A 26,653-nucleotide genomic window follows, 5' to 3' on the forward strand; every position below is an offset into this window, starting at 1 on the left:
GGTGGTCGTGAGTAAATGGATTGAACTCCTTTGTCTTTAGCATCCTCGCCTGTAAAATGAGTGTAACACTGGACACTGAATAGTGTCCCCCCCAACCTCCTGTACCTCAGAATGTGAGTGTATTTCAAGACAGGGCCTTTAAAGAGGGAATAAAGTTAAAATGGGGTTGTTAGAGTGGTCTCTAATCCGATATAACTGGTGTCCTTATAAAAAAGATTAGGACACACACACACACGCACACAGAGGGAGACACCAGACACTTGCACACACAGAGGGGTGACCATGTGAGCACACAGCAAGATGGTGGCCATCTGCAAGCCAAGGAGAGCAGCTTCAGAAGAAAGCAAACCTGCTGACACCTTAATCTCAGACTTTTGGCCTCCAGAACTGTGAGAAAATAAATCTTTGTTGTTTTATGACACCTAGTGTGTGATATTTTGTTATGACAGTCCTAGAAACTAATACATGAGATAATGTGGAAAGCTAACAAAAGGGTGTGCTGTACCTGCACTCAAATACTTGTCTTCTAAAGTTGCATTAATAGAAGCAAATATTTAAAATACAGGATGTGCCAGTCCTGTCGTATGCTGGTCAGAACCCATAGAGTGAATGTGGAATCCCCTTCTGGAAACAAACTCTGATTGCTTGGGGGTGGGTGGCCATTGTGAAACTGGGTCCCATCCAGAGAAAGGCTACAAGGTTGGCGAGGAGTCTAGGCACTGTTACACTGTGCGAAGTAGCTGAGTTTAACCCAGAGAGAAAGGAAGAGTTAAGGGGACATAAAGCCATCTCCAAATGGGTAAAGCACTGTCTTAAGGAAGAGGAATTCCATCTAGCTGTGTGGGCCCAGATGGGAGAGCCGGAACCAGTGTGTAAAAGTTTCAGGGAGGTAGGTTTCAGTTCAGTACAAAGAGGGCTTTTCTAAGAGAGCTGTGGGCAAACATTACAGGCTTCCTCAAGTATTCCATGAGGCTGCATGACCACTTAGCAGAAATGTCAGAGGGGGGACTCAAGCACAGGTCCTGTGTTTGCACCAGATAAACTTGGATGTTTATTTCAATCCTGATATTCTCTGTACGACTGGATTGTACTTATCAGCTGGAGAACAGGTCTCAATAGTGCTTAGACATATCTCTTATGATTATAAAGACATACACATGGTCAACAAATGTTTCTGAGTTTGTTGATTTGACGGCTTATTAGAAAGCTTTAGAAAATTTACTGAGAAAAACAATTACATAAGTATTCAAACTCTAGAGGTCAGTCATAGGACCCTGGAAGCATGGGTACCCAACTAAGATTCTGGAGCCCCAAAGCACAAGCTTCAGCAGAAACGAACTTGTGCGAGTGAAAAATCTTAAACTTATTCTATACAAAGCTGCCATCTCAGTTTTACAAAGCAAAAATAAATAAATAGAAAAAATGCTGAATTAGATTTGTTTACTAAAAGTTAATCTATCCTGAAAGAATTTGTTAAAATTACTCCCAGTAAGAGTCGACAGAGTAAAAGCTGTAATTTCCTGACTACCATCAGTATGTGAGATTTGGGGAAAGCCGACGGAAGCAGAGGATGATTTGGTGGCGGTATCCGAAACATGGTTTTCATATCCACAAATTGCTACAGAATAATGGGGTGCCGCTGGTTCTAAAGTGCTGCCTACCTGCACCACCTCATCAGCTCACACCCCTTAACTACCGTGGCTGGGACGGAGGCCCTCGGAGCCAGGCAGGCCGAGGAAGACCAGTTTTGCGCAGGGCCAGCGGGCGGCCAGAACCAGTGGGGAGTGAGTTGCACCCTTCTGCGGGCTGGGCTCGGGCACCAAAAGCCGCAGAGAGACAACACCGACAAGGCGAACTCTCTCCAGATAAACTTGGATGTTTCCGAGGCAAACACCCTCGAACCCCTTGGGTTCCGATCCACAGCCCCAGAAGCACTCCCCCCCGCCGCCCCCTCCTCCGTACTCCACCTTCTGCAGCGGCACCGAGGACCCTCCCTCTCCCCGCAAGGAGAGCGCGCGCCGGGCGGAGGTTCGGAGGGGCCAGCGCATCTCCCAGACAGGCTCAGAGTCCTCCTGCACAAGCCTGCGGCTCGCAAAAGGGCAAATATCAAGGGAGCGGGGGAGGGGGAAGAGTGTCATTCGGCCTCGGAGCGGACACGCAGAGCCTTGGTGGGACCTGGTGAGGTGCGGAGAGCTAAACGCAGGAAAGGAAGAGACTTTGGCAATTGGCCGTCCCCCACCCCGCCCACGTGAACCCCGTCGGTGGTGAGGGTCTTGGGGTGGGGACCGGCCGGGCTGTGCACTCTTGTCCCACGGGTTGGAGCCACCACCGCGGCAGCAGCCTAAAGCGGAGCCCTCTCCCGCGCCGTGCCGCGCTCTGGGGGCACCGGAGGACGCGCGGAGGCCGCGGCGGCCACCCGGGCTCGCGCGCAGCCCAGGCGGAGACCGCCGTTCTGCGCCAGGAAAGGGGCGACCCGGCCCTAGGCCTGTGCCGACAGGTGCAGGCGCGCGGGCTTCCGATTGGTTGCGGCGGCGGCGGGTCCCTTCCCCCTCCCCGCGCTGGCGGGGCCCCTTCCCCAGCCGCGGCGCTGGCTGGGTCTGCGGAGGCGCGTGCCCGCCGCGTGCGTGTCCGGGCTGCGCGCCTCCGCCCCGCCCCCGCCCCCTCCCTCTCTCCGCGCCGCCGCCGCGCGCTCGGGAGCTCAGGTAGCGGGCGCGCGGGTGACTCCTCGGGGGCGCGCGGCCGGACTACCGTCCTCCCCCGCGCAACTCCCGCACCCGTCCGCTCCCGGAGCCTGGGGAGGGAGAGCGCGGGCGGGGGGAGCTGGAGCCGGGCGCCGCCGCCGCCGCCGCCGCCGCCGCCGCCGCCGCCGCCGCCGCCGCCGCCGCCGCCGCCGCCGCTTCCGTCTCGCTCGCTCGCGCAGCGGCGGCAGCAGAGGTCGCGCACAGATGCGGGTTAGACTGGCGGGGGGAGGAGGCGGAGGAGGGAAGGAAGCTGCATGCATGAGACCCACAGGTAAGACCGAGAGCCCCGGAAGGGGCTTTCCATCCCGGGGAGGCGCTCGCAGGCCGAGGAGGGGGAGTTGGTGCCTGGTTCTGCTCCCCGAGGGAGGAATTTTTTGACAGCGCGGAGAAATCTCACTGGGGACTGGGCAGTAGGACCCATCCCGATCCTGGGGAAAACCAGAGAAGTAGCTGGGGGGATCCGGTGCCACCTCGTGAGATTGCTAGGAGTGAAATGTGTAGGCCCGGGGAAAAGTGTTTTTTCAGCCCCGAGAGGCTGGAAGGCTTTAGACTTTCCTGTCGTGGCCACAGCCGCTGAATCCGGGGGACCAGCACGGAGCCAATGTGCGCTAACCCCTGCCCTCCCACCCCTCCTCCATCCCTCCCGCACGCGCAGCATCCCGCGGCGGCAGTTACTCAGTGTACCCCGCGCTGGGGAGAAGAGGGGGGAGCTCGCAGTGGGAAAGGGGGCGGGGGCCGCGCGGGTGAGGAATGGGAAAGGAGCAGGGGAAGCCGAGGGTCCCGGTCCCAGGGCGGAGGAGGGGGAGCGTGGCCCCCGGCGCCCTGGCAGCCTGGGGTATCGTCGTGTTCGCTCTTGGTTGCAGACTCTTGCAAGCCGGATGCCCTCTGTGGATGAAAGATGTATCATGGAATGAACCCGAGCAATGGAGATGGATTTCTAGAGCAGCAGCAGCCTCAGTCCCCCCAGAGACTCTTGGCCGTGATCCTGTGGTTTCAGCTGGCGCTGTGCTTCGGCCCTGCACAGCTCACGGGCGGTGAGTGACCCCGCCGTGGTGGGGAGGGCCTGGGACGGCAGGGAAGGGGAGCCTGGCTGGCAGGATAGCCTTGCCACTACGCCCCTCCTACACCCCACACTTCTGGGGTACTCGAGAATCCGAGGAGCCCCTGTGTCCCAGCCTGAGACCACCCTTCTTCAAAACCCCTGGAGTTCCCAGAAAATTCCTCTGTGGAGCCTGCATAGATTCACACACCCACATTCTGTCTGGAGCTTCCCACCAGCCGCCCATCCTGGCTTCTCTGAAGGAAAGACAATAAGCCTGGCCCATTATTCTCACTTTGGCCAAGAGAGAGAGAGAGAAAGAAAGTGGTGTATTTGTGGTGAACGTGTGTTTGTGGACCTTTGACCCTGGTCTGTGCCCTCAGCAGGGAGAGGTCAGTTTTCAGCTTCTGGATTTAGGCCAGAGTTGCAAGAACCACCTTTGTGAATGTAAAGGGTCTGGAAATGTGACCAGACTGGCTGCAGGACAGCTTTATTTGAAAGTTAACTTTCTCTTTGCCTTGGGAGGTGGTGTGTTCAGGCATGCCCGTGCATGTTGACGGTGGGGAGGGGATGCACAGTTGTTCCTTCAGATGTGTTTCTGGAGAACTGCTTGGCTTATCCAGGTCTGAGTTACAGGGGGAATAAAGTCGAGTGCTTTTCTATGAAGTGGAAGTTAGCTGAAATCAAATTCAGAGCCTCAGTCCTCAGAGGCGGCTGATATCTGACATATTCGGTTCTGGCGGGGAGGGCTGTCTTTTGGTTGTGGTAGAGGAAGATGGATGGCATTCCTGTCTGAATTTCAGAGCCTAAGGGTCTTTCTGCCACCACTGCTCTTTGCCGTCCGTTCCAGATTTCCTGTGAGAGCTTGCTGATGTGGGCATATTAAAAGGACAGAATCATGTTTCTGGAGCTGAAAAACTGTTAATCTACAAAGAAATTATAATTGGTGGAAAAGCAGGTATTGATTGATAACAAGTAAACCATTTTAGTGTTTTAAAATATTGCCGTTTTAGAGAATTCAAAGGTGAAGATGGAAATAATGAGTGAAAAATTAGTAGAAGTGGGGGAGGGCACTACCAAGTTGGGCTTTAACACAGAGGAATCAATAACCCAGGCGTTGCACTTAGAGGTCTGAAAGATGCCAGGAGTCTAAAGGAGCTTCCTGTGATGTGCATGTTTATCGGAATCAGTGAGAAAACACTCACTTTGGATGGGGGACCCGGTTTTGGTTTTTCAACAAGGGGTAACTTTTTTGGTGCTCCCTTTTTTTATAAAAATGTCTCTGAGGCAGGTGTCCTCTTCATAGAGACCAAGGTCAAGTGGGATGGCAGGCCAGCACCTGTGTGGCCTGCCAGGGCTCTGGTCACAGCCTCTGTCCGCCCGTGAGCTTTAACTCCACTTGGAGGGTGACTGAGACCAGGTGAGCAGGACAGCCTCGAGCAGGGCCTGGTCATCACCTCCCCTCTTCCCTTTTCTTTCCTCCAGTTCTAGCTGTCATTTCCTTAAACCAGGTGCACGTGATTCTCCATCCTCTCTGTTCCTTTCTCCAGTGTAGGTGACAGGTTAGTCAAGGTTCATCTGTGTGTGTCTTGACTGTTGTTATTGGAAGTGTGAGGTGTGAGCACAGCCTGGACTTGGCTGGCTCTTGGTTCTGCCATTTGTGTTTACAGAGCATCCCCCCACTCAAGGATCTCAGAGCTCAGTACACAGCACAGCCCCCTCAGTCTCACATTAGTCACCCGTGCGGTTGTACAACACGTCTTTTACTCCCCTCTTCCGAGAGGCAAAGATATCAACAGAAAGATCCAGGGCCTTAAAGAAGGCGGGACGAGGGTTGCCTGTTACCTATCCCTTCTTTTTTTTTTTTTTTTTTTTTTGCGGTACGCAGGCCTCGCACTGTTGTGGCCTCTCCCGTTGCAGAGCACAGGCTCCGGACACGCAGGCTCAGCGGCCATGGCTCACGGGCCTAGCCACTCTGCAGCATGTGGGATCTTCCCGGACCGGGGCACAAACCCGTGTCCCCTGCATCGGCAGGCGGACTCTCAACCACTGCGCCACCAGGGAAGCCCCACTTCTCCCTTCTTAGTTCCCACACGCTGTAGAAAGGCTGGCCATCAGCTTTGTGTCATCTGGAACTCCCTCAGGCTGAGTGTGATTTCTGGAAGCTGATTTATCATTTCAAAATTCTTCTATGAATAAACAGTTTGGGTGGAAGAGCGTGGTGGAGGATGTTCTATGGAGTTTACTGTACGGAGATTTCTTTCTTAGGAAAGAAGTCCACGTGGAGGCTACAGGGTGGTTTCATTAAAGCAAATTCATTTTAATTCTAGACCAGTGCTTCTAAAATTTTAATGTACTTATGAATCACTTGGGATCTTGCAAAACGGCAGATTCTGGTTCAGCTGGTCTGGGGTGAGCCTGAGAGTCTCTGTTCCCAGCAAGCTCACAAGTGATGCAGTCGCTGCTGCTCTCAGGACCACACTTTGATTAGCAATGCTTTCGACGAAGAATTCCTTAAAGCAAATTGGTTCTGACTCGAGACTTTCTGCCGTCTCTCTCAAATACCCAAATACAAATGGCCTGTGAAGAGGCAAAAGTCTCACCCAAGCGTCTAATCTTTAGGTGATACACAGAACTGAAAGTCAGCCCTCAGAGAGTGCTGTCTTTTTTTTTTTTTTTCCAACCATGAAAAGGTGCCTATTTAATAGACGCTGTTCTGAAATGTGGATTTTCATTTTTGATTGCTTTCAATGGAAAAGGAACATGACAATAGCAAGATATAATAGTCTCAGCTAGGAGGGAAAAAAAAAAAGAGCATATGCCCAATACAGGAGTTACAGAAAAAGCCTGAACTAGAAAGGGAAAAATTGAGCAAGTGATCAGATGAAGAAAAGGAGGGAAGAGAACTCTGTCAAAAACGAAGTGCTTTCTCCTAGAAAGCCAGAGTTTCAGTTCAATTCTCAGAGCCCTAAGGGAGCTTTAATGAGCCTGAGTTGGCCTGAGGTGACTTTTGGACGGCTCTTTCCAGGTTGCCGTTTATATATTAGGAAAGAAGACCCACATTTGGGGCCACTAAAACCATATACTGTGAGAGGAGTAACATCAGGTTTATAGGGAGACACAGGGCCTCGCTGTTCCCAGAATCTGGACGCAGCACAGCTTCGGCTGCTTCTCTCTTCTTCCCTCGCAGTATGTGTTCCCTGAGATGGTTTTTGGGTATTTGAGGTCTGCCCGGAGTGGTCCACCCAGGCTTAGAGGAAGAGAGCTAAGAGTTTGCTTTATGTTTAGGTCCTTGAAGGCTAACTCATTAGTACAACCTTATAGTATCACTGGCCACGCTCTGCTACTTGATAGCTTTGGGGTTTTGGGCATTGGAAGCCTCAGTTTTCTCATCCATAAAATGAGGGTGATGCTGCCTAACTTCCGGGGTTGCTGTGAGGGATGGGAGTCGTGAACACACTCAGTAAATGTAGACAGTAGTGAGCAGGGGGCTAACCAATCTGGAACCTTCCCGGCCTTTGTTTTATTCATTCAGTAAAACCTGTGACAAGCACTGCTGTATATAATGTTCTTTTCCCCTAGAAGAACCCTTCCTTCCTCTCTATTTTTTGCCCAGTGAACACATTTCTCTTTAAGACCCAACTTAAAATGCCATCACCTCTTTCATATTTCATTTCCCCCCTGCACTAGGTATAACCCTTTGTCCTAGTGTCATCTCATCCACTAGAGCATAAGGCCATTGAAGGCAAGAACCTTGACTTTATTTATTTTCATGTCCCAGGCACCCAGCACAGCATCTGACACACAGAAGATGCTCAGCTAATGCTGACTGACAGCAAGAAAAGACATTCCCAAATTGCTGACACACCGTTTAGAAAATAATTACCATGGGCGGTTACAAAAGTACTACAAGAGTGTCATGGCGATTGAGGCCACTTCCACTCGGAGGAGGCCTGGGAGGTTGGAGGAGAACTCAGGAAAGGTTCTAGAGAAGAGGTGGCACTTAGGATGAGATCTGAGGGAGGCAGTGGTTGGAGCATCTCAGGGGAGAGACACCTTGTGCAGAGGTGTGGAGGTGGTGACGTCATTGAACTGTTCAGGGAGACAGAACAGTCTGGATCATCTAGAACATGGTAGACCTGCAGGGAACCAGTAGGTAAGGAGGAGGAATAAATAGTTTGGGACCCAATCATAAGCCCCCATGAGGATTCCGAGTGTCGCACGGCAGGCAGTGGGAACCACTGAAGGGTTTAGAGCAGGAACGTAATATCATCTGAGCTATGCTCCGTTTCCTTTCTCTGCTTCCAAGTCTCTGACCCAGGGCACTCCCCGTTGGGCTGCCCTGTCTGCACATCAGAGTTGTGGCACTAGTACCGCTGGCTTAAGCTCCTGGAGGTCTTGTTTGGGCCATGTGGCCGTAGCATTGAGCTGTGTGCCAGCAGGCAGGAACAAATGCTGTCTGCCCAGCTCACTGAGTTGGAGGTGTCCGTCTCTTGGAGTTTGAGAAAGATTTCTTACGTGGTAGAGCGTAAGCTTCTCCTGCAATGTTATGTCTAAAAGCCACAGTTTCAACCTGTACTTAATTCAGTCTGTAAACAAAAGTCCCAGCGTCTCAAATTATAAAGCATGTTTCTTCAACAAAAGCCACTCTAATATAAGCAGCATGGAAACGCTTTTGATTTATCCCCGAGGTGAAATCGGAAAGCTCTGGGAGACAGGAGAAGGATTTCATACCACAAATAGCGAATCTCTCATCTCAGAGGCCTGAAGTGGCAAGTTGGAGAGAGTCAGTGGTTCTTTAATTCCTGAGAGTAACAAAGAGTGTAGGTGAAGATTGCTCTCCAGTAAATATTGATTAAATACGGGAAGAAAAGCACCCATGTGGCGCTCTTCCTGGTGTCAGAGGCATATTTCAAAAGCTTCCAAAAGGCCACGGAGACTTGCCCTTAGCTGGGAAGCTCTGGTACAGCTTGAGAGCCCAGTGTTCTTTACAGGGGTGATAGATCAAGTTCAGTCTCTGCTGTTAAATAGCCACGTGGCTTTGGGCAAGTTGTGTAACTTCTCCTGAGCTCAATTCCTTCCCTATCACGAACATTCTTTAATTCTGTGATTATAGGAATTTGATGGGTTCTGAACACTGTGGGTAAAAGCCAGCTCTGTTTTCTCCCGTCTATTCATCTATCTTTTGTGAGTGTCTGTTGCATGCCCTGGGGATACGAAGATAAGGGAATTGAATGTAGTCCTTGATCCTTAGGAAAGTGACAAGTAAGGGCTGGTTTCTTGTGGAAAGTTTGAATGCAGAAGGTTGTATCAAACTGTTTTCTTCACGTACATTTTTAATTCAATTGAAAATTTAGCGTTATTTATTGATACTGAAGAGGAAGGTGATTTTTCCAGACTTCTTTTATCCTTGTCTTATTTTGCAAGCTCATTTGGTGTTTGATAATTGAAATAACCACACTTAGTAACAATATGTCTAAAGAGGTCACTGGGATCATCGTCTCTGAATTGAGGGAAAGAAAGGGGCAGAAAAATAGGTTTTCTGATTTGTTTAGAAGCACAGTTGCATTTCGCCAAAACCAACCACAGCACTTAGGACAGAGGCATCAGACGTAGATTCTCATGGATCAGATGCAACATTTTGTTGATTTATTGGTCCATTCTCACAAGAACAAACTGTCAACTGTTGCTAACCATGGAAGATTGGAAAAAGATGGGACAACTTTTATTTATTTTATTTTATTTTTGGGGGGGACAAGTTTTAAATTGGCCAACACCTGAGTGATGGATAAAAATTTGTCAATTGTTGTAATAATACTAATGGCAAACCTTTAGACAGTGCTTACTCTGTGCCAATGCTGTTCTCCTCATTTATATATATTAACTCATTTAATCCTCATGACAGCTCTACGAAGTAGGAACTATTATTGCTCAGGGTCACCCCGATAGTAAGGCATGGTGACCCATATTATCCTTTTAATTGTAAACTTTCTCCGTAGGCATGGAAATGCTAATCTCTAAATGCATTTTTTTGCTTTTTGTGTTTCAACCCAAGTATTTCTCTTTAAGTCACAGTTATCAGATATTTTGGAACTGTGGCCTGCCCCACCTTGGAGTAAGAGAACTCTTTTTTCAATTAAAGTATAGTTGATATACAATGTTACATTAGTTTCAGGTGTATAACATAGTGATTTGATAGTTTTTAAGATTATACTTCATTTAAATTTATTATAAAATATTGGCTATATTCCCTGTGCTGTACATTACATCCTTGTATCTTATTTATTTTATTTTTAAATTATTTATTTATTTTATTATTTATTTTTGGCTACATCAGGTCTTAGTTGCAGCACGCGGGATCTTTGTTGAGGCATGCGGGATCTTTCCTTGCGGCGCGCGGGCTTCTCTCTAGTTGCGGCACACAGGCTCCAGGGCACGTGGGTTCTGTAGTTTGCAGCACGCAGGCTCTCTAGTTGAGACACGTGAGCTCAGTAGTTTTGGTGCAAGGGTCTAGTTGCCCCGAGGCGTGTGGGATCTTAGTTCCCTGACCAGGGATCAAACCTGTGTCCCCTGCCGTGTAAGGGGGATTCTTTACCACTGGACAAGGGAAGTCCGTCTTATTTATTTTATACATAGTAGTTTGTACCTCTTAATCCCCTTCCCCTATTGTGCCCCTCCCCTCACTGGTAACCACTTGTTTGTTCTCTGTATCTGTTTCTGTTTTGTTATACTCATTTGTTTTATTTTTAAAATTCCACATGTAAGTGAAAACATGCAGTGTTTGTCTCTCTCCGTCTGACTTACTTCACTAAGCACAATATCCTCTAGGCTTATCCATGTTGTTCCAAATGGCAAAATTTCATTCTTTTTTATGGCTGAGCAATAGTCCATTGTATATGTATACCACATCTTCTTTATCCATTCATCTGTTGATGGACATTAAGGTTGCTTCCATATCTTGGCTGTTGTAAATAATGCTGCTATGAACATGGGGCCGCATATATCTTTTCAAATTAGTGTTTTCATTTTCTTTGGATATATGCCCAGGAATGGAATAGCTGGATCATATGGTAATTCTATTTTTAATTTTTTGAGGAACCTCTGTGCTGTTTCCCATGGTGGCTACACCAGTTTACATTCCCACCAACAGTGTGCAAGGGTTCCCTTTTCTCTACATCTTCACCAATGCTTATTATTTGTTGTCCTTTTTTAAAAAATTGTTTATTGGATTATAGTTGAATAAAAATGTTGTATTAGTTTCTGCTGTACAGCAAAGTGAATCAGTTATACATATACACATAGCCACTCTTTATTAGATTCTTTTCCCATGTGGGTCATTACAGAGTATAGAGAAGAGTTCTCTGTGCTATACTATTAATATATTAATATTGTTATCTTTTTGACGATAGCCATTCTGACAGGTGTAAGGTGGTTTTTCATTGTGGTTTTGATTTGCATTTCAGGGGCGCTCTTTTGTGTTGTGACTCAAAAGCAGAAAATATATAAGCAAATCAACAACAGCAACAGCATCTCTCAACTCGAGAAAAAGTGAGAGCCACAGTGCCTAAATCTTGAGCTCCGAATGGAGAGAGGGAAGGGGCTAGAAACTCGTGAACTTATCAGGATGTGTTTTATTTCAATTCCAGTCTCTTTGTGACTGTCTGAGGAAGGGGGTCAGAATGAATGAGATATGCTCTGAGTCTCACCTGCCCTGAGGAGGAAAGGGTGTGAAAACAAATGGCTGGTCTCTGGGGCCTTCCGTTAGTAACTGTCAGACCATCACCGTCCCCTCCTGTTTATTGTCCCCAATGAGATGGCCTTAGTGACTGTCAGACAATCACCATCCCCTCCTGTTTATTGTCCCCAATGAGATGGCCTTAGTGACTGTCAGGCCATCACCATCCCCTCCTATTTATCGTTCCCAATGGGGTAGCCTTCCTTGGAGGGGTCCTTTTCCATGCCATGTTGTCAAGCACTAATAATAACTTTAGCTAGTATGTGCTTAGAATGTTATGGTTTGCAAGGTGTTTTTACATGTATCACCACCTTTAATTTTCTTAACAACCCAGTGAAATGAAGAGATTTTGATTTTTTTCTCTCTCTCTCTCTTTTTTTTTTTCTTTTTAATTTGAAGAGACATTCTCTGGGAGGTTGATCTCCTAAGGTCCCACAAATAGACAAAGACGGATAAGCGGCCAGGCCTATTGGTCGAGACTTATCTCTTCGGGGCCAGCCTTTAAACCTGTCTTTTCATTTATACGATGTAGATGATAATCTAATTAGTACATATCAAAAGATAAAAAGAAAAATTATAGCTGAGGATCATGGGCACCACGAAAAGTTCCTTCAACAGCTTTGAATTAAGAATAAGGTTTGATATTTGATGAGATCTGAGCGCTGTTTACTCTACTGTCCAGGAAGATGTTTGTGTTTGATGGTATGAGCTGAAGACACTAAGTTTTAAGGAAGCATTTGGCCCAGTATTTCTTCTTTAAGAAAAAGATTGCTCTACTATTCTAAGACAGAAGAAATTATCCACTCAGGAAGAAAAACAAATAGAAATAATTAAGTAACTTGCTCACAAACTGGAATTGAAAGTGCATTGGAATATAGCTTCTTCATTGAGAGTATTGTAATTGCTTCATTCATCTGAAACAGGGTAAACTGGGAACATCAGAGAAGTAAAACAAAGTAATTCTTGACATTGTCTGGCGATGCCAGTAAACTTGGGAGCACTATGGTGGGTGAGCCTCCATTAATTCACCGTGGGGTAAAGCCACAAGCAGCCCCAGGAGGGCCTGTACACAAGTGTGTACACAAGTGTGAGCACGTCCAGTGAATGCCTGGTCTCCAGGAACGGATTTTTATCCTTAGAGGTGAGAGGACTTGCAGAGCCCAGTAGGATTGGTTAATAATCATTTCATCACTATCCCAATAAACTGACCTTTTCAAGGGAGAGGATGAGTAAGGTTTTCTGGAAGTGACAGTTCGACCTGGTTATCTCACGTTTCTGTTTGCAGTGGGTGACTTTTATGGCCTGGAATTACCAGTGAGGGAGCAGAGCTGAGCAAGGAGGGTCACTCGTGTTCGAGATGCCTTTTTTCTCCGAGTCACAAAATACAAAAGGACCTTATTTCTTTGGTTTGATTGCATTTATAAAAGGGATATGTGATTGAATTGGGTGAACCAGCAAGAGAGAGGTTCTTTTAAGGAAGAAAGAAAATCCATTCTTACAGTGGATTCTTTAAAATCTGAATGTTGTACAACATTGCGGCTCATCTAGCTGGTTTCCAAATTCAGAGCCTCAGTAGGTAGAAGAATCCTTTAACACTTAAAGTCAGAAGATTCTGATTCTCTCCAGGCAGAAACAACAGGATCTGCTTGTTTTGTAGAAACTTGATAGGTTTAGAGGCTTAATCCTGGGAGAGGCTCGCAATTGTTCTATTACACTGCCTCTGTTAACTAACTCTGAGTCTCCGTGTCAGAATCTAACCCAAGGATGCATTTTCAGTTTCTTCTGGGAGTCGCATCTGCAGCTTTAAGTGGTAGTATGACAGCATGTAGTCGATGGCTCATTGGGGCCACTCTATGTTGAGATTTTTCTATGCCCAGATTTTTTCTCTTGGATTGTAAATGGTGGACCAGGTTTTTTCATCACACCAAACTGTTTCCACCATTGTTTTATGGATGGGAGGTGCTTTTTTGCTGGTAATAATGACTTGGTGGTTCTGTCTTCATTTCTTGAGGCAAAGAGCTGGAGAGGTATAGGGCCCAGTAGAAAGTACATGGAGTCCGTTTTCCTTGCTATTGTCACCATCTGGCTAAGTGATGGTAACCTGTTTGCTGCCTCAGTTTCATTATTGGTGACATACTTGGACCATCTGGCTCCCATGATTGTTGTGCGCATCAAATGCATGACTAGGGGGAAGTATCATAACTATCTGAGCTGTCAGCGTCATCACTAACAAACTGATGATGAATAATGAATGTTTGCTACATTCACCATGCTGGGATTAGCCTACCAAGAGCTTCGTTTGTTTTGAAGGAATATAGCGTAACAAATACATAATAACACCCGATGGCACAGGCTGAGACAGGTGTGTGGTACTGAAATCGCTAGGAGGTCACCGGGCCTTGGCCCCGGTATAGAACTCACTGTCCTAATTCCTATAGCAGGTCCCATAGTGGAGATGTATCTTGGAGACTCTGGGGAAGAAGGAGGGGCGGGGGGAGGCTTACCAAAGAAGAGGACACTTGAGCTAAGTCTTGAACGATAAAATAATTTTCCAGGCAGAGAAGGTGTTGGTTGAGAGATGCTTTTTTTTTTTTTTTTTCCCCTCCAGGAGAGAGGATACAGATACTAAGATTGAAAAGAATATGTACCAAAGACAAGGACTAGCCCAGGGCAGCCTTAGTAAAGGGCAGATAGATTGAGAAGACACAAGGGAGGGGGCTGGACAGGCAGGTTGGAGCTACATGCCCAGCTCATTACGACGTGTAGGAATTTGAACACTGGGGTCAATTGGTGACCTACAGAATATGTCTTTGGGGACTTGACGTGATTGGATCTTTGCTTCAGGGAAGAATTTTTTAGCAATGTGAAGGTGGAGGAGAGATAGAGAGACCTTTGCTCATGAAGGGTTTCCTGTGACTTGGTGGAGGATCCAGTGGGGAGCAAAACAGCTCTGACCTCGGGGAACTTGGATTCCAGCGGGGGCCGGTTAGAAGAATCTTGAACTGGCCCAGGAGGGACATGATTAGGGCTTTAACCACAGAGAAATGAATGCATGTAACGTAGGTGAAGAAGGAGGGGGAACTGGGGCCGGACACCTGGCTGGTTGTGGGGCCGGAGGAAGGGCCGTTCGCAGAGCCCCAGCAGCGGTCATTTGGAGGGAAGCTAATGAGTTCAGTTTGGACTAGGAGATTTGCATTGCCTGCAGGACACCCATTTGGGCACCATCCGTCCATCAGGCAGTTGAAAACTCGCTTCGGTGCTCAGGAGAGAGGTTAGAGCCGGAGACGCAGATTTATGCATCAGAATCCCCTGGCGGTCCCGTGGTTAGGACTCCCCGCTTCCATTGCAGGGCCACGGGTTGGATCCCTGGTCGGAGAACTAAGATCCCACATGCTGCGTGGTGTGGCCAAAAGAAAAGTGGCAGGAGCTGGAGGAGGGGCATGACTTTTCCGGGAGGAGAGTGTAGAAGAGGGTTTGAGGGGGAAGCCCGGGAAGCACCCACATTCAAATGTCAAGAGGAGAAGCCAGGAAGGGGGGTGAAGAGTTGTGCCGCTAAGCAGTATTGGTAGTAATAATAACAGAACAGTGACAACGACCATAGAACTTGATTCTGACTGTTGATGGCCCGTTCTGTTTGGGGGCAGGAGGTTTAATCTCATGTTATTATCAGGATGATGTTTAAGTACTTTGAATTCTGGGTGCCTACACCCACTGGACAGAAAGGAACGCAGGGCAGGAGGGAGGGAGGAAGGCTCTGTTTGGGAGGATGGAGGATGTGCACAGAGATGTTTGACGCCTGACTGCAGAAGCGTCACAGTCTTCTCCCACCTTCACGGGGAGGACGGAGCTAACCCGAGAACTAGAGCTGGACGTGGTCACTAGGTGGTGTTTGTGTGTTCCCCCTCCTGGGGATTCTGAGCAGAGGGGATGGTGTGCGTGAGTGCGGTGAGGGTGCCCGGGGGACCTCCTCCCCGCAGTTGCACCTTCCGCCGAACTCCTGGGGGGCTGGGATGTTTTATGAGCTCCGTGCTTCAGCTGCACGTCCTTCTTACACAAATCCTTTGGCAGCCCTGTGCTCCGGTCCTTCAAAGATTCAGTCTTCTCAGGCTGTCAGTGCATCTTCAAAGGTGCGGGTTGTCAGAGAGAGAACCCTCTGTCACCCCCACCCCCTGTGACCAGCTCTGTCACCTCTGAAGCAAGTCACTTAACCTCTCCATGCTTTGGTTTCTTCATCTGTAAATCAGGGGCAACAAGGCTCGGTCCTTTACACTCCGCAGGGGGCCGGATGTGCAGGTATGGAAGAGGCAGGGTCAGAAGACAAGGGGTTTTATAAATACAAGACAGAGTTAGGATTGCCGGTCTGGAAGGAGACTTCTCCACCGCGCCTAGGGCCATTTTTGCCTTTTGCTTTCCTAAATCCAAAAGGAAGACGCTTTGCACAGCACGGAAACACCTCCCCACGTGCGGGTCCTGACCCCCTGAAAGCTCATTTTATGCAAACACGATGTCAAGGCAGCTGGAGGAGCTCTTTTGCTGCAAAGGGGAATGTGCCAATCTGTGCTCCAGCCCTGCCGCCGGCGCCTTCAGTGAATGGTCGCGTCTGGAGATTGAGAAGGTCCTTGTACCGCGGAGAGGAACTTCTCAATAGCTGTTGGCCCAAGCCCAGTCAGCCCCTTTTGTGTGCTCACAGATGCCCCAGGAAAAAGCAATTCAACATGTGAGGCAGGCAGGGGATGGATTAAAGGTGCTTCAGAGGTCCAGGAGCGAGGCGGGGGCTCTGCGTGTCCCTCTCCGCCTCCGCCTCCGCCTCCTCCTGCGTGGTATTTCTCAGCCGGAAGCATCCCGGCACAGCAGCTGGGCCAGCAGCTCCGGGCGGGCTCAGGTAGGACAGTAGCATGAATTGGGAGCCGCGTCTGGATCCAGAGACTCACTAAGTGCTTGATCTCCGTCGAACTCTAGCTGCATACTGGCTCTAATCCTCCAGACTCTCTTTATAGCTTTGCGGATGGGATGCTGCTTTTGGGTGTCTGTGGGCTGGAGATCTTGGGACTCCTAGTCCTCAGAGGGAATGCCTGGAAATCCCGTTTGCGATCCATCCTCAGAGCCCTTCGGGAAAAAGCCTGTTAGCCGCCAGGGGCGCCTTGCTCCAACCGCCTCTCGGGTCCCCAGCTGTCCTCAACCCTGGAATGCCGGGTCTCATTTGGGGAAGCGGCCCTTTAAAGGACAGCCCGGTCAGCGGGCTTTGAATTAATAGGAGAGGGTCCTGCATGGTTGAATGAGGTAGCAGGGCATCTAACGCCTGAGAGCGGCTTTGCGGAAAATCTGCCTTGTAGTTTTCATTTACATGGTAATGAGCCCAGAGCTTTTGCCCTTTGTCACCTCCAGATGAAGGAAGACCCAGTTCTTTGGGGGCTCCCCAAACACAGAGGATCTAAAACTGGGAGTGAACCTGCCCTGTCTCTGTGTGGATCGCCTTTGCGCCCTGGGCAGAGGACCGCAGCCATACTCAAGGGCGGATTCCTGAGAGTCTGTTGTTGCTGCTACTGTTAACATTGTTCTCTCTCGGTTTCCTCCAGCCGTGTGGCTACCAGAGGCTCTAATCAAAAGCAAAGCCGGGGACTGGTCTCTACCTCCACTTTGTGGCATCTCACCTCCCATGGGCCTTGGTCTTCTAATACTTGGCCTTTTCCCTAGTCCCTGCTGTGTCGATGTTGCTAAACTGGGTCATGTTCTCAGTGATGGAGCATCAGCTAACTTCCACGGAAATGCAAGAGGCTGCAGCAGGCCCGTTTCTCCTGGACCTTCCATTTACATGCAAACTCTATTTCTTCAGTATCGTTCCTGGATGAAGGTACACATGTAAAGTTGCTCTCACCAAGTTGAAGAGCCAGATGACCACATATTCGTTAAAAGTTCCAGAAGAAAGATGATGCACTAAAGATGGCCCATGGACCTGGAGAAACAAGGGTGGGACAAAATTCAAATTGGATCTGCTGAACCTGTTCATTTGCTCTGCCCTAAGTGAGGGTTAGGGTTAGGGTTCATCGCCCTCCAGCTGGCCTTTACCCGGGCCTGGAACATTACCCCATCCTCTTTCTACCTTCACTGAGCCTTCCCGTGTCCGAGGAGACAGCTTACGTCTCCCTTCCACACCTTCTGAGACTCTTGGATGATCTCTGGCTTCCTTAGCTCTGCAAATCTTCTCTGTTGTCAGAAGTCTCACAGCACTGGAATCGTAGACTGTTGAGCTGGGGAGGACCATGGAGATGGTTGGTCCAGGGGGTTTGCGCAGAGCCCCTTGGCTTCCCCTACAGGGTTTGCCTGGACAGAGTGGGCACTGGGTGGGGACCTGGCTGAGCAAGCCACCCCAGGGCCCCCACCTGCTTCCACCTGGGTGTGTACCTGCTTTACATGGCTGTGCCTCCTCTTATTCTGTCTTCACCCTATGAAAACACTGCACACTGTCCAGCCCCGTCATTCTAAGGAGGCAGGAAAAGAAGGTCTCTGTCACCTATGTGGCACTTTTAGTCACTAAGGACAAGGGGTCTGGAGACAGATCCCTGGGATTGAATCCCAGCTCTACTCCTTGGTTGCTTTATATGTGAGGCAAACTACTTAATCTGTCTCTGCCTCAGTCTCCTCATCTGTGAAATGGGGATAATAAAACCCACGTCATAGAACTGTTGTGAGGAATAGATAGGTTAATATATGGAACGCATGGAGACCACTGCCTGGCTCATAATGAGATTTCATTAAGTGTTGACTGCTACTCTTCTGATTATCCTCATCATTATTATTTGTTTTGTTTTTACTTATAAAAGCTCCTGAAAGCTAGGGTCCATAGCTGATTAATCTGTTTTTACCTGACCATGTTCTGCGGGTTCTAGATACTCAGTAAACACGAGTCTACTGACTAATGAAGGTACCAAGGACCCAGAGAATATTTCCTAACTCAGACCTCACAACTAGATTACAGGTTCTTTCAGGGCAGGCAACAGGCTTTCTCCTTGGTGATCTCACAAAGCACCGCCGACATAGCTAATGGTCCCTTACTGGTGGCTTGGTCAACGGGTTAAAGGACTCTGCAGCCAGGACCTGCTCCCATATGAATAAAAGATGTTGTTGAATTGAGCATTTTATTATTTCTAAACTGTCTCTTCCCTCTTGCATTTGACATCTGGGCAGGTGGCCCAAACAGCTGCAAGTAACTGGCAGGAAGGACACTGAGAGGGTTGAAGTCTGGCTTTGCCTTGAGCTGAATTATGCCCCCAAATTCATATCATGGACCCTTAAACCCCAACATGATTATATTTGGACATAGGGCCTATAAGGAGGTTAAATTGAACCTATTAAGGTTAAATGAAGTCAGAAGGATGGGGCCCTAATCCAATAGGACTGGTGTCCTTATAAGAGACACCAGAGTTCTCGCTCTCCTTCCCCTCTCTGTGTCCATGCACACAAACCAAGGAAGGGCCATGTGAGGACACACCTAGAAGGCAGCCACCTTGCCTCTCCCTCAGTGAGTGACAGCACCTGGAGGGTCTGAGTTTTTTACCTACTCTGACCTGAGGGGGTTTAAACATAGCTCTGAGATTCTAAGGGTGAGAAAGGGAGGAGGTCTTTACAGCCTCTTACCTCCATCCACTCTTATATTTACTCAACAGGAATTTGTTAATCACTTACTGTGTGCAAGGACCACATTAGGTACTAATACTAGAAACAGGACGATGATACAGTCTCAGCCCTCAAGGAGCTCGTGTGTCTGCATTGGTACTGTTGTCAGTCTGCTTGAGCTGCCATAACAAAATACCACAGACTGGGTGGCTTAAACAACAGAAATTTATATTCTCACGGTTCTGGAGGCTGGAAGTCCAAGGTCAAGGTGCCAGCAGGGTTGGTTTCCGGTGAGGGCTCTCTTCCTGGCTTGCAGATGGCCGCCTTCTAGCTGTGTCCTCACATGGCCCTTCCTTGGTTTGTGTGCATGGACAGAGAGGGGGAAAGAAAGGGAGCACTCTGGTGTCTCTTCTTATAAGGACACCAGTCCTATTAGATTAGGGCCCCACCCTTCTGACTTTATTTAATCTTACTAGGTTTAATTTAACCTCCTTATAGGCCCTGTGTCCAAATATAGTCATGTTGGGGTTTAGGACTTCAAGATATGAATTTGGAGGGGGGGCACAATTCAGTCCTTAGCAGATATCAAAGGAAGACAAATGTTAATTCTAACAGAAAGATACTATGAGGATCCAGAGCTCTTATCCCAGCCAGGGGAGATCAGGGAAGGCTTCCAGGAGGAGATGATAGCAGAGATGAGTGCTGAAGGAATAGTGGCAGTTAGGTGCACAAGGGGAGGAAGAAGCCATATGAGCCAAGGCTACAGCCATGTGAACCTACGTGTGTGTGTGTGTGTTTGTGTGTGTGTGTGTGTGTGTGTGTATGTATGTATTTAAGGGGGCTGGCTTACAAGCCATTCACTTACTTATGCATACATCTTGTGAAGTCATTCTCCAAACATTTCTTAAGATTTGCTGTACACAGACAAACCACATACAGAGTCTGACAGTGGGGTCCAGAGATGATCTGGAAGCTCAGATTTGCAGAGTTTCCCAAATTAAAGGGCCATCATATTCGCTCTAACCGAATCGATCTACGGCTAGACACTCCCATTATTCCATTACAGCGGCAAGTGTAAATGGCCACTAAAAAATCTATTGCAGATGGCTCCCCAGGCCACCCGGTGGGCCCACCCCTGGTTCAGGTCGGGTAAATATTGTATTATGATGTGGAGTTAGCCTGCGGGGAACTGACGGGTTAACATGCACAGTAACAGGAAGTTATCTTTTTTTTTTCTTTTTTTTTTGCGGTACGTGGGCCTCTCATGGTTGTGGCCCCTCCCGCTGCGGAGCACAGGCCCTGGACACGCAGGCTCAGCGGCCATGGCTCACGGGCCCAGTCGCTCTGCGGCATGTGGGATTCTCCCGGACTGGGGCACGAACCCGTGTCCCCTGCATTGGCAGGCGGGCTCTCAACCACTGTGCCACCAGGGAAGCCCTGAAAGTATCTTTTATAGAGCAATTTTTTCTCTCCTAGTCAAAACGTTTCCTTTGTTCTTTTCTTTTTCCCTTCTTCTTCTGATATTTTAAGTTGAAACAAACAGAAGAGCTGAATGATTTGTCAGTTCAGACGGGGTTGTGGTGCTGCTTTGAGGGGCCTGCGTTAAGAGACCCTAATCTCTTTTCGTTAAAGAAGGGGTGTTGTCCAGACCAACCGAGAAGGCAGTGCCAGGTCAACTGAGGCCTAGCTCCCCCTCCCCTCTCTGATCCCCGTAGCCTAGGAGTTGCAGCCTTGTGCCTGTGGACCTGTGAACCGGCTCATGGAGGTCTGGGAACCGTCCCTCCCCAGGCCGTGCATGTGTTTGAAGACTTGTGTGTGCATTTCTCTGAAGAGGGTGTGTTGCTGTCCACAGATCCTCAGATGGGTTCATGACCCGAAAGGGTTTAAAAAAATCACAGGCTCAGAACAGAGTGCTGGGGAGTGAGTCTCTAGCAAGCTCCGGATGGAAGTGGTGCAGAGAAGGAAGCCGTTTTCAAGGGCTTGGCAAATTATTTTTCCTCCTTATGAGTGCCTTTCTCTGGAAGTTTTGGTCTTAAACCCCTATGGGCTGAGGTTCAAGGCGTGCTGGGGAAACGGGGTGTAAAGAGGAACAGCAGACAGGGAGGCTGACAAATTCATCTGGACTGGCTGAGCTGCCCCTTTAACTTAACCCTTCCTCCTCCCTGGCAGTGCCAAACAAACGCTGTGCGGTTTAGAAGAACTCTCTGCTATAAAGTGGTTTCTCTATAAATATCAAAAGAATAGAGAAGAGGTGGGGTGATCCTTTACTCAACTAGCATCTATGAAGCCTTTATTATGTGCGAGGCCCTGGGCCAGGCAGGGTGGGAGAGGCAGAGGTGAATGACAGGCGGGACACAGAAGCCTGTGGGGTCATAGGACATGATGTGTGAGAAATATTCATCTTTATTTTTTCTCCCTGAAAATGTGGGCAGGAACGAGAACTATTCCAATAAACAGGCAAAAGCAATGCTTTTGTCTCGCTTATCTCTAAGTCAGCACGTCGTTGTGACAGACTGAAGCGTCAAGTGTGCCGCTGCTACTGCTTCCAGTGTTATACGCAGATGGTTTAGTTGCTCATGAAAAAAGTTGTTTGGGTTATGTTTCTGCCATAAGGAATATTCGGAGCGTGATCGCCGTTCCTGTTGTTCAGGTGTGTGGTCCCCCCAGGCGGGGCTTTGGGTTAGCAGCGGTAGAACTGGAGAGCCCTACGGGTTTTCTAGATTGCTGGTGTGGAGGTGAGGGCCCAGCGTGAGGGTGTGTTGTGGGTTTCACAGCTGGTTATTGGCCCAGCCAGGCCTAGGGCCCAGTCTCTTCTCTGCTGGGGATTTTCTGTGACGTTACTTACCGTCCTTCAGACACTTGAGGGATTATAACAACAGGGCCCATCTTTGGGGGTTATTTGGATTAAATGAGAAAAGCATTTAACGGGAAAGCATTTGCAACTAGTTCTGGCCAGGAACAGAAGCTCAGTGAATGCTAGCCACGATTGCTTCTGCCATTCCTTCCTTCCCTCCCTCGCCTGGACCTTGTTCTCCATGAATTCCCTTAAAACCCTTCTTCCACAGGTTCTCTGCCCCCTGTGTCTTGGGTAATGTATTTCATATGCTTATGAACTGCTAAGTACTTCTTTTTAATTTCCCTCCAATACATTTAGAGTTATAGGGGACACTCAGATCAGCCTGGCACGTTTTTTTGTGGAATTTAAATATGCTATTGTTCTTCACACTTCACCTCCCTGGGAAGATGAGTGAGTCTGTTTGCCCCCCTCTGTCTCCTCTGTCCGTGTGCCTGAGTCTCCTGGGCTGGGGCCCGGGGATCCAGTCCCCTTGAGGCCTGGCCGCAGGGCCGTGGTGCTCAGCTGCCCAGGCATGTGGGCTGGCCCAAGGCTGGTGTGACAGGTTCCTTTCTGATGATGGCTCTGTTTTGGTTTCCAGCAGCACACGAGGTGATATTTTCTCCAGGGAACAGAGACCCAAACTCTCAGGCCCTTTTGTGCCGTCCACTGATGGCCGGCAGCCCATTGTTTCATGAATGCTGTATAGTGTGAATTGTTTTCTCTGAGCCTGATTCGCTCACACAAAGACTCAGGAGCAGTGTAACGGGAAACGCTTCCCTTCATGCTGAGATCTTCAGGCTCCTGAGCAGGAACTGTGAGGTGTGACTGTGTTTTAGTCCAGGGAAACTATCAAAGCCAGCACAGAAGCAAAACTATGAGGAAGCAATTGATGATTTATGTAAGAATATTAATTCAGCACTTAACATACTAAAAAAAATAGTGGAGAAATGGTATGCTTACGACTTTAAGAACTGAAAGTTTGAACACTTTTCTGTTACAAATATATATTAGCAAGGATATCCAGCTCAGTGCAGTGAAGTTTGAGTATAGTCAGTCTTCCATATCCGAGGGTTCTGCATCTGCAGATTCGACTCACCACAGATCGAAAATATTTGGGAAAAAAAACTTCCACAAAGTTCCCCAAAGCAAAACTTGAATTAGCTGGGCACTGACAATTACTTATATAACATTTACATTGTATTTATAACTATTAACATAGCATTTACTTAGGTACTATAAGTAATCTAGAGATGATTTAAAGTGTGCAGGAGGATGTACATAAATTATATATATATATTATGTATATATTATATGCAAATACTATGCCTTTTTTTTGCGGTACACGGGCCTCTCACTGTTGTGGCCTCTTCCGTCACGGAGCACAGGCTCCGGATGCGCAGGCCCAGCGGCCATGGCTCACGGGCCCAGCCGCTCCGCCGCATGTGGGATCTTCCCAGACCGGGGCACGAACCCGTGTCCCCTGCATCGGCAGGCGGACTCTCAACCACTGCACCACCAGGGAAGCCCTACTATGCCATTTTATATAAGGGACTTGAGCATCTGTGGATTTTGGTATCCCTGGGGGTGCTGGAATGAATCCTCCAAGGGTACCAGGGGGCAACTGTATTTATATGCCTTATAATGCTTCTCTCAGACAAGAAATCATAGTATTATAAAATAGTATCTTAGATTAATTATTTCCTTTATGCATTCAAGTTAGAATTACTAACTATGTGAAAGACAATATTCCAGGTTCTGTAGAGTGACCCCTAAGATAGGGGTTGAGATGTATTTAGTTGGAATAATTCTATCCCTTATACTTGTAACAGAAGAAAGTATGTGTTGAGTACATAATCATAGCGTCGTGAGGTCCAGGAACGGGAAAGATGGTTTTTGGCTTGTTCGAAGAGGGAAGGATTTGTAACAGAGATGACATTCGAGGTAGGCCTTGAAAGGCATGTACAATTTCTGTAGGAGGACATGGAAACCAGAGGATTTGAGAAGAAGGAGCATGAACATAGGCATTCGCCGTGGGCAAGCATAAGGTGTGTTCACTGCCGTGTAAGGACTCACTGTGGCCTGAACTGAGAGCATGTTTTGGAAACATACAGTCAATAAGGCTGGGAATGTAGTAGCCGTATTATTAACAATGGTAATAGTGATGGCTAATGTTTGTCAGTTACTTGCTTCATGCCAGGCACTTTTCAAGTGCTTTATTCATATTGACTCATGCAACCTTATGAATTAGGTACTGCTTTCATCCCCGTTTTCAGACAAGCACACCACAGCAGAGAGAGACGAAAGGACAGGCCCAAGGTCCTAGAATTAAGAAGGGGTGGGTCTGGGGTCCAGTCCACGCTATCTGGCCCTGGAGCCCTGCGTGTCTACCCCTCCTTGCCTCACTGTCTCCAGGCAGGGGTACCCTCAGCCGTGAAGCCTCAGCTGTCAGACCAAAGATGAATCTGTCAGCTGCCCTCTCTGCTTTGCCTCTTTACCCCTCTTCCCCAGTACACCTTGAACCCCAGCCCAAAGGTGGTGGAGCCCAAAAATCTCCAGAGAAAGGAGATCATAAGTAGGAAACATAATTCCCTAATCTCTTGAAGACTGTTTCTTTCCTGAGAACTAGTTGGGAGGACATTGGCGAGCCACTGAGAGTTTCTGAAAGGAGCAGCATGTTTGAGTCATGCTTTAGGGCCATGGTTCTCAACGGGGGCGATTTTTCCCCTCCAGGGGACATTTACAAATGTCTGGAGACATTTGGGGGTCATGACTGGAATGGGTGGAAGGTAGAGGCCAGGAATGCTGCCGAACATCTTACAACACACAGGATACCCGCCGGCCGCAAAGAGTACACAGCCCACGGTGTCCATGGGGCCAAGGTTGAGAAGCCCCGCTCTGGGGTCATGAATCTGGCTGTGGTTGGGACAGGGTAGGCTGGAGGGGTCATGGAAGCAGGTAACCAGGAGGAGGTATTCCAGGGGAGGGGTGCTAAAGGCCCAGAGGAGGCCCACTGGTAGCAGGGCTGAGAGGGGAGAGAAAGGCGGAAAGACCTTTCAGAGGATGGATTCAAGAGAATGAAAGGGAAGACATTGTAGCCAGAGGTTTCTAATGTGGGTGTCAGAGAGAAGAGTGGAATCATTAACTGTAATGCAGATGTCAGGGAGAAAAGCTTACTTTGGAAAGATGACGAGTTTGGTCTTAAGATAGTTAAATTTTGACACGCAGGTGGGATTGCCCAGCAGGCATTGGAGAATGAGGATGGAAAAGAGAAGTTGGGGGTATAAATGCGGATGTAGGAGTATTCTTACAGGAAGCAGTTCAGTGGTCTAGAGAGGAGACGGGGGGGCCCGGGGGCCTGGGGGTGACTCCCCTGAGGGCTGGTGGAGAGAGAGAGAGAGTTCGGAGGCCTGCATTTGAGTTCCAGCCCATGTCTTAATATGCCCATGATCTGGGACATGTCCTGGAACCTCTCTGTGCCTCAGTTTCCCCACAGGAGACCAAGGGAAGGTTCAGAGAGACAGATAGGGGACCAGGATAGGGCAGTGTTACCAAACTCTGGGATAACATGGTTTAGGGAGGGGGTGGTCAGCAGCGTGAAACTCTGCAGAGGGGGAGGGGATGCATGAGAACAAGTAGCAGCCCCCGTGTTGGGAGCTCATTTGTGGCTTTGGGGCGGCATTTCTGTGACTGGTTTGTGAGCACCCTTCAATATAGGTTAGCCTCACTGGTATTAGTATTATTACTATTTTACAGTGGGTGACAGAAGTTGTGCATATGTGGACTTAATAGTGAATTACTGGCATTATCTTTTCCCCCCTTAAAGTAAGAGAGAGAAGCTGTAGGGGAAGAGAGAGAAAGAGGAGGCCCAGATGAGCTAGGAATGGGAGGGAAGAGAAAACTGAGGGGACTTTGGGAGTACTTCTGCAGAATCTGTTTTTCTTCTCACCCCCAAACTCCAAGGCTTGAACGTAAGAAGTAGTGCTAAATGTTCTAACTCAGGAAAGCGGTCCAGATGGACACGAGCGAGCAAGCTGCCGGCCTTCCCCAAGTGCATGGCAAACAGGCTTCTCCTGGATGGACCACAAGACAGGCCTGCTTGGTTTGAGAGCTCAGCGGAAGGGGAGTGTGCGCCGGCCGCAAATGGGAAAGGTCCATCCCCATTAAGCGGGGCCGTGGGGTCTGGGGACCATGGAGCGTGACTGGGAGTTTATCTGGGCTTGAAGTCTGCATCTTGCTGGGACTGAAACATGCCCAGCCCACACCGATAAGGAGAGTGGACTTTGTCCGTGGCGGCCCTTCAAGGGGAGGTTTTTTCTCAGGGATGGACAATTCTTGAGCAGTTCCACCAGTGTATTAAGTGCAGGCTGGCTCCATCCTTACCTACAAATAAGCAGGCCAATTTCACTCTCAAGAAAGGAAGCCCCAGGAAAGTGCCATGTCAGCACAGGCTTACTGTGTCAAGAGCGCCAGACCAGTGGGGTACTTGAACTCTCATGAAATGTGTCTTTTCGTTGTATGAGACCCTCACCTGAGAAGCTGGGTCCCCTTTCCACCCCTCCCCTGACCTTTGGCAGCAACGCTTTTCCTTCCCGGGGTCTTGCTTGTGGCAGACATCGTGCATGCCCGTAACATACAAAACACGCCCACCTCTTTGAGCTAGTGTAAGCATGATCTTTGCTGTTCAGTAT

At 48.6% G+C, this 26,653-nt stretch overlaps 1 protein-coding gene across 4 annotated transcripts in view; it reads left to right on the top strand.

Moving 5' to 3' along the window:
- Positions 1-2,868: 2,868 nt before the first annotated feature.
- Positions 2,869-26,653, top strand: part of SUSD4 (sushi domain containing 4) — a 121,421-nt gene continuing 97,636 nt past the window's right edge. For 3 of the 4 annotated variants that reach the window (XM_067729668.1, XM_067729666.1, XM_067729669.1), the window contains exons 1-2: positions 2,869-3,012; positions 3,605-3,775. In XM_067729668.1, the coding sequence (XP_067585769.1) occupies positions 3,640-3,775 (136 nt within the window). In that variant the 5' untranslated portion in view covers positions 2,869-3,012; positions 3,605-3,639. Of the gene's footprint in view, positions 3,013-3,066; positions 3,345-3,604; positions 3,776-26,653 lie in introns of those variants that run through there. The other variant, XM_067729667.1, reaches the window with a different exon arrangement.

Source organism: Pseudorca crassidens, chromosome 2 (assembly GCF_039906515.1).
Source record: "Pseudorca crassidens isolate mPseCra1 chromosome 2, mPseCra1.hap1, whole genome shotgun sequence".
Taxonomy (NCBI): domain Eukaryota; kingdom Metazoa; phylum Chordata; class Mammalia; order Artiodactyla; family Delphinidae; genus Pseudorca; species Pseudorca crassidens.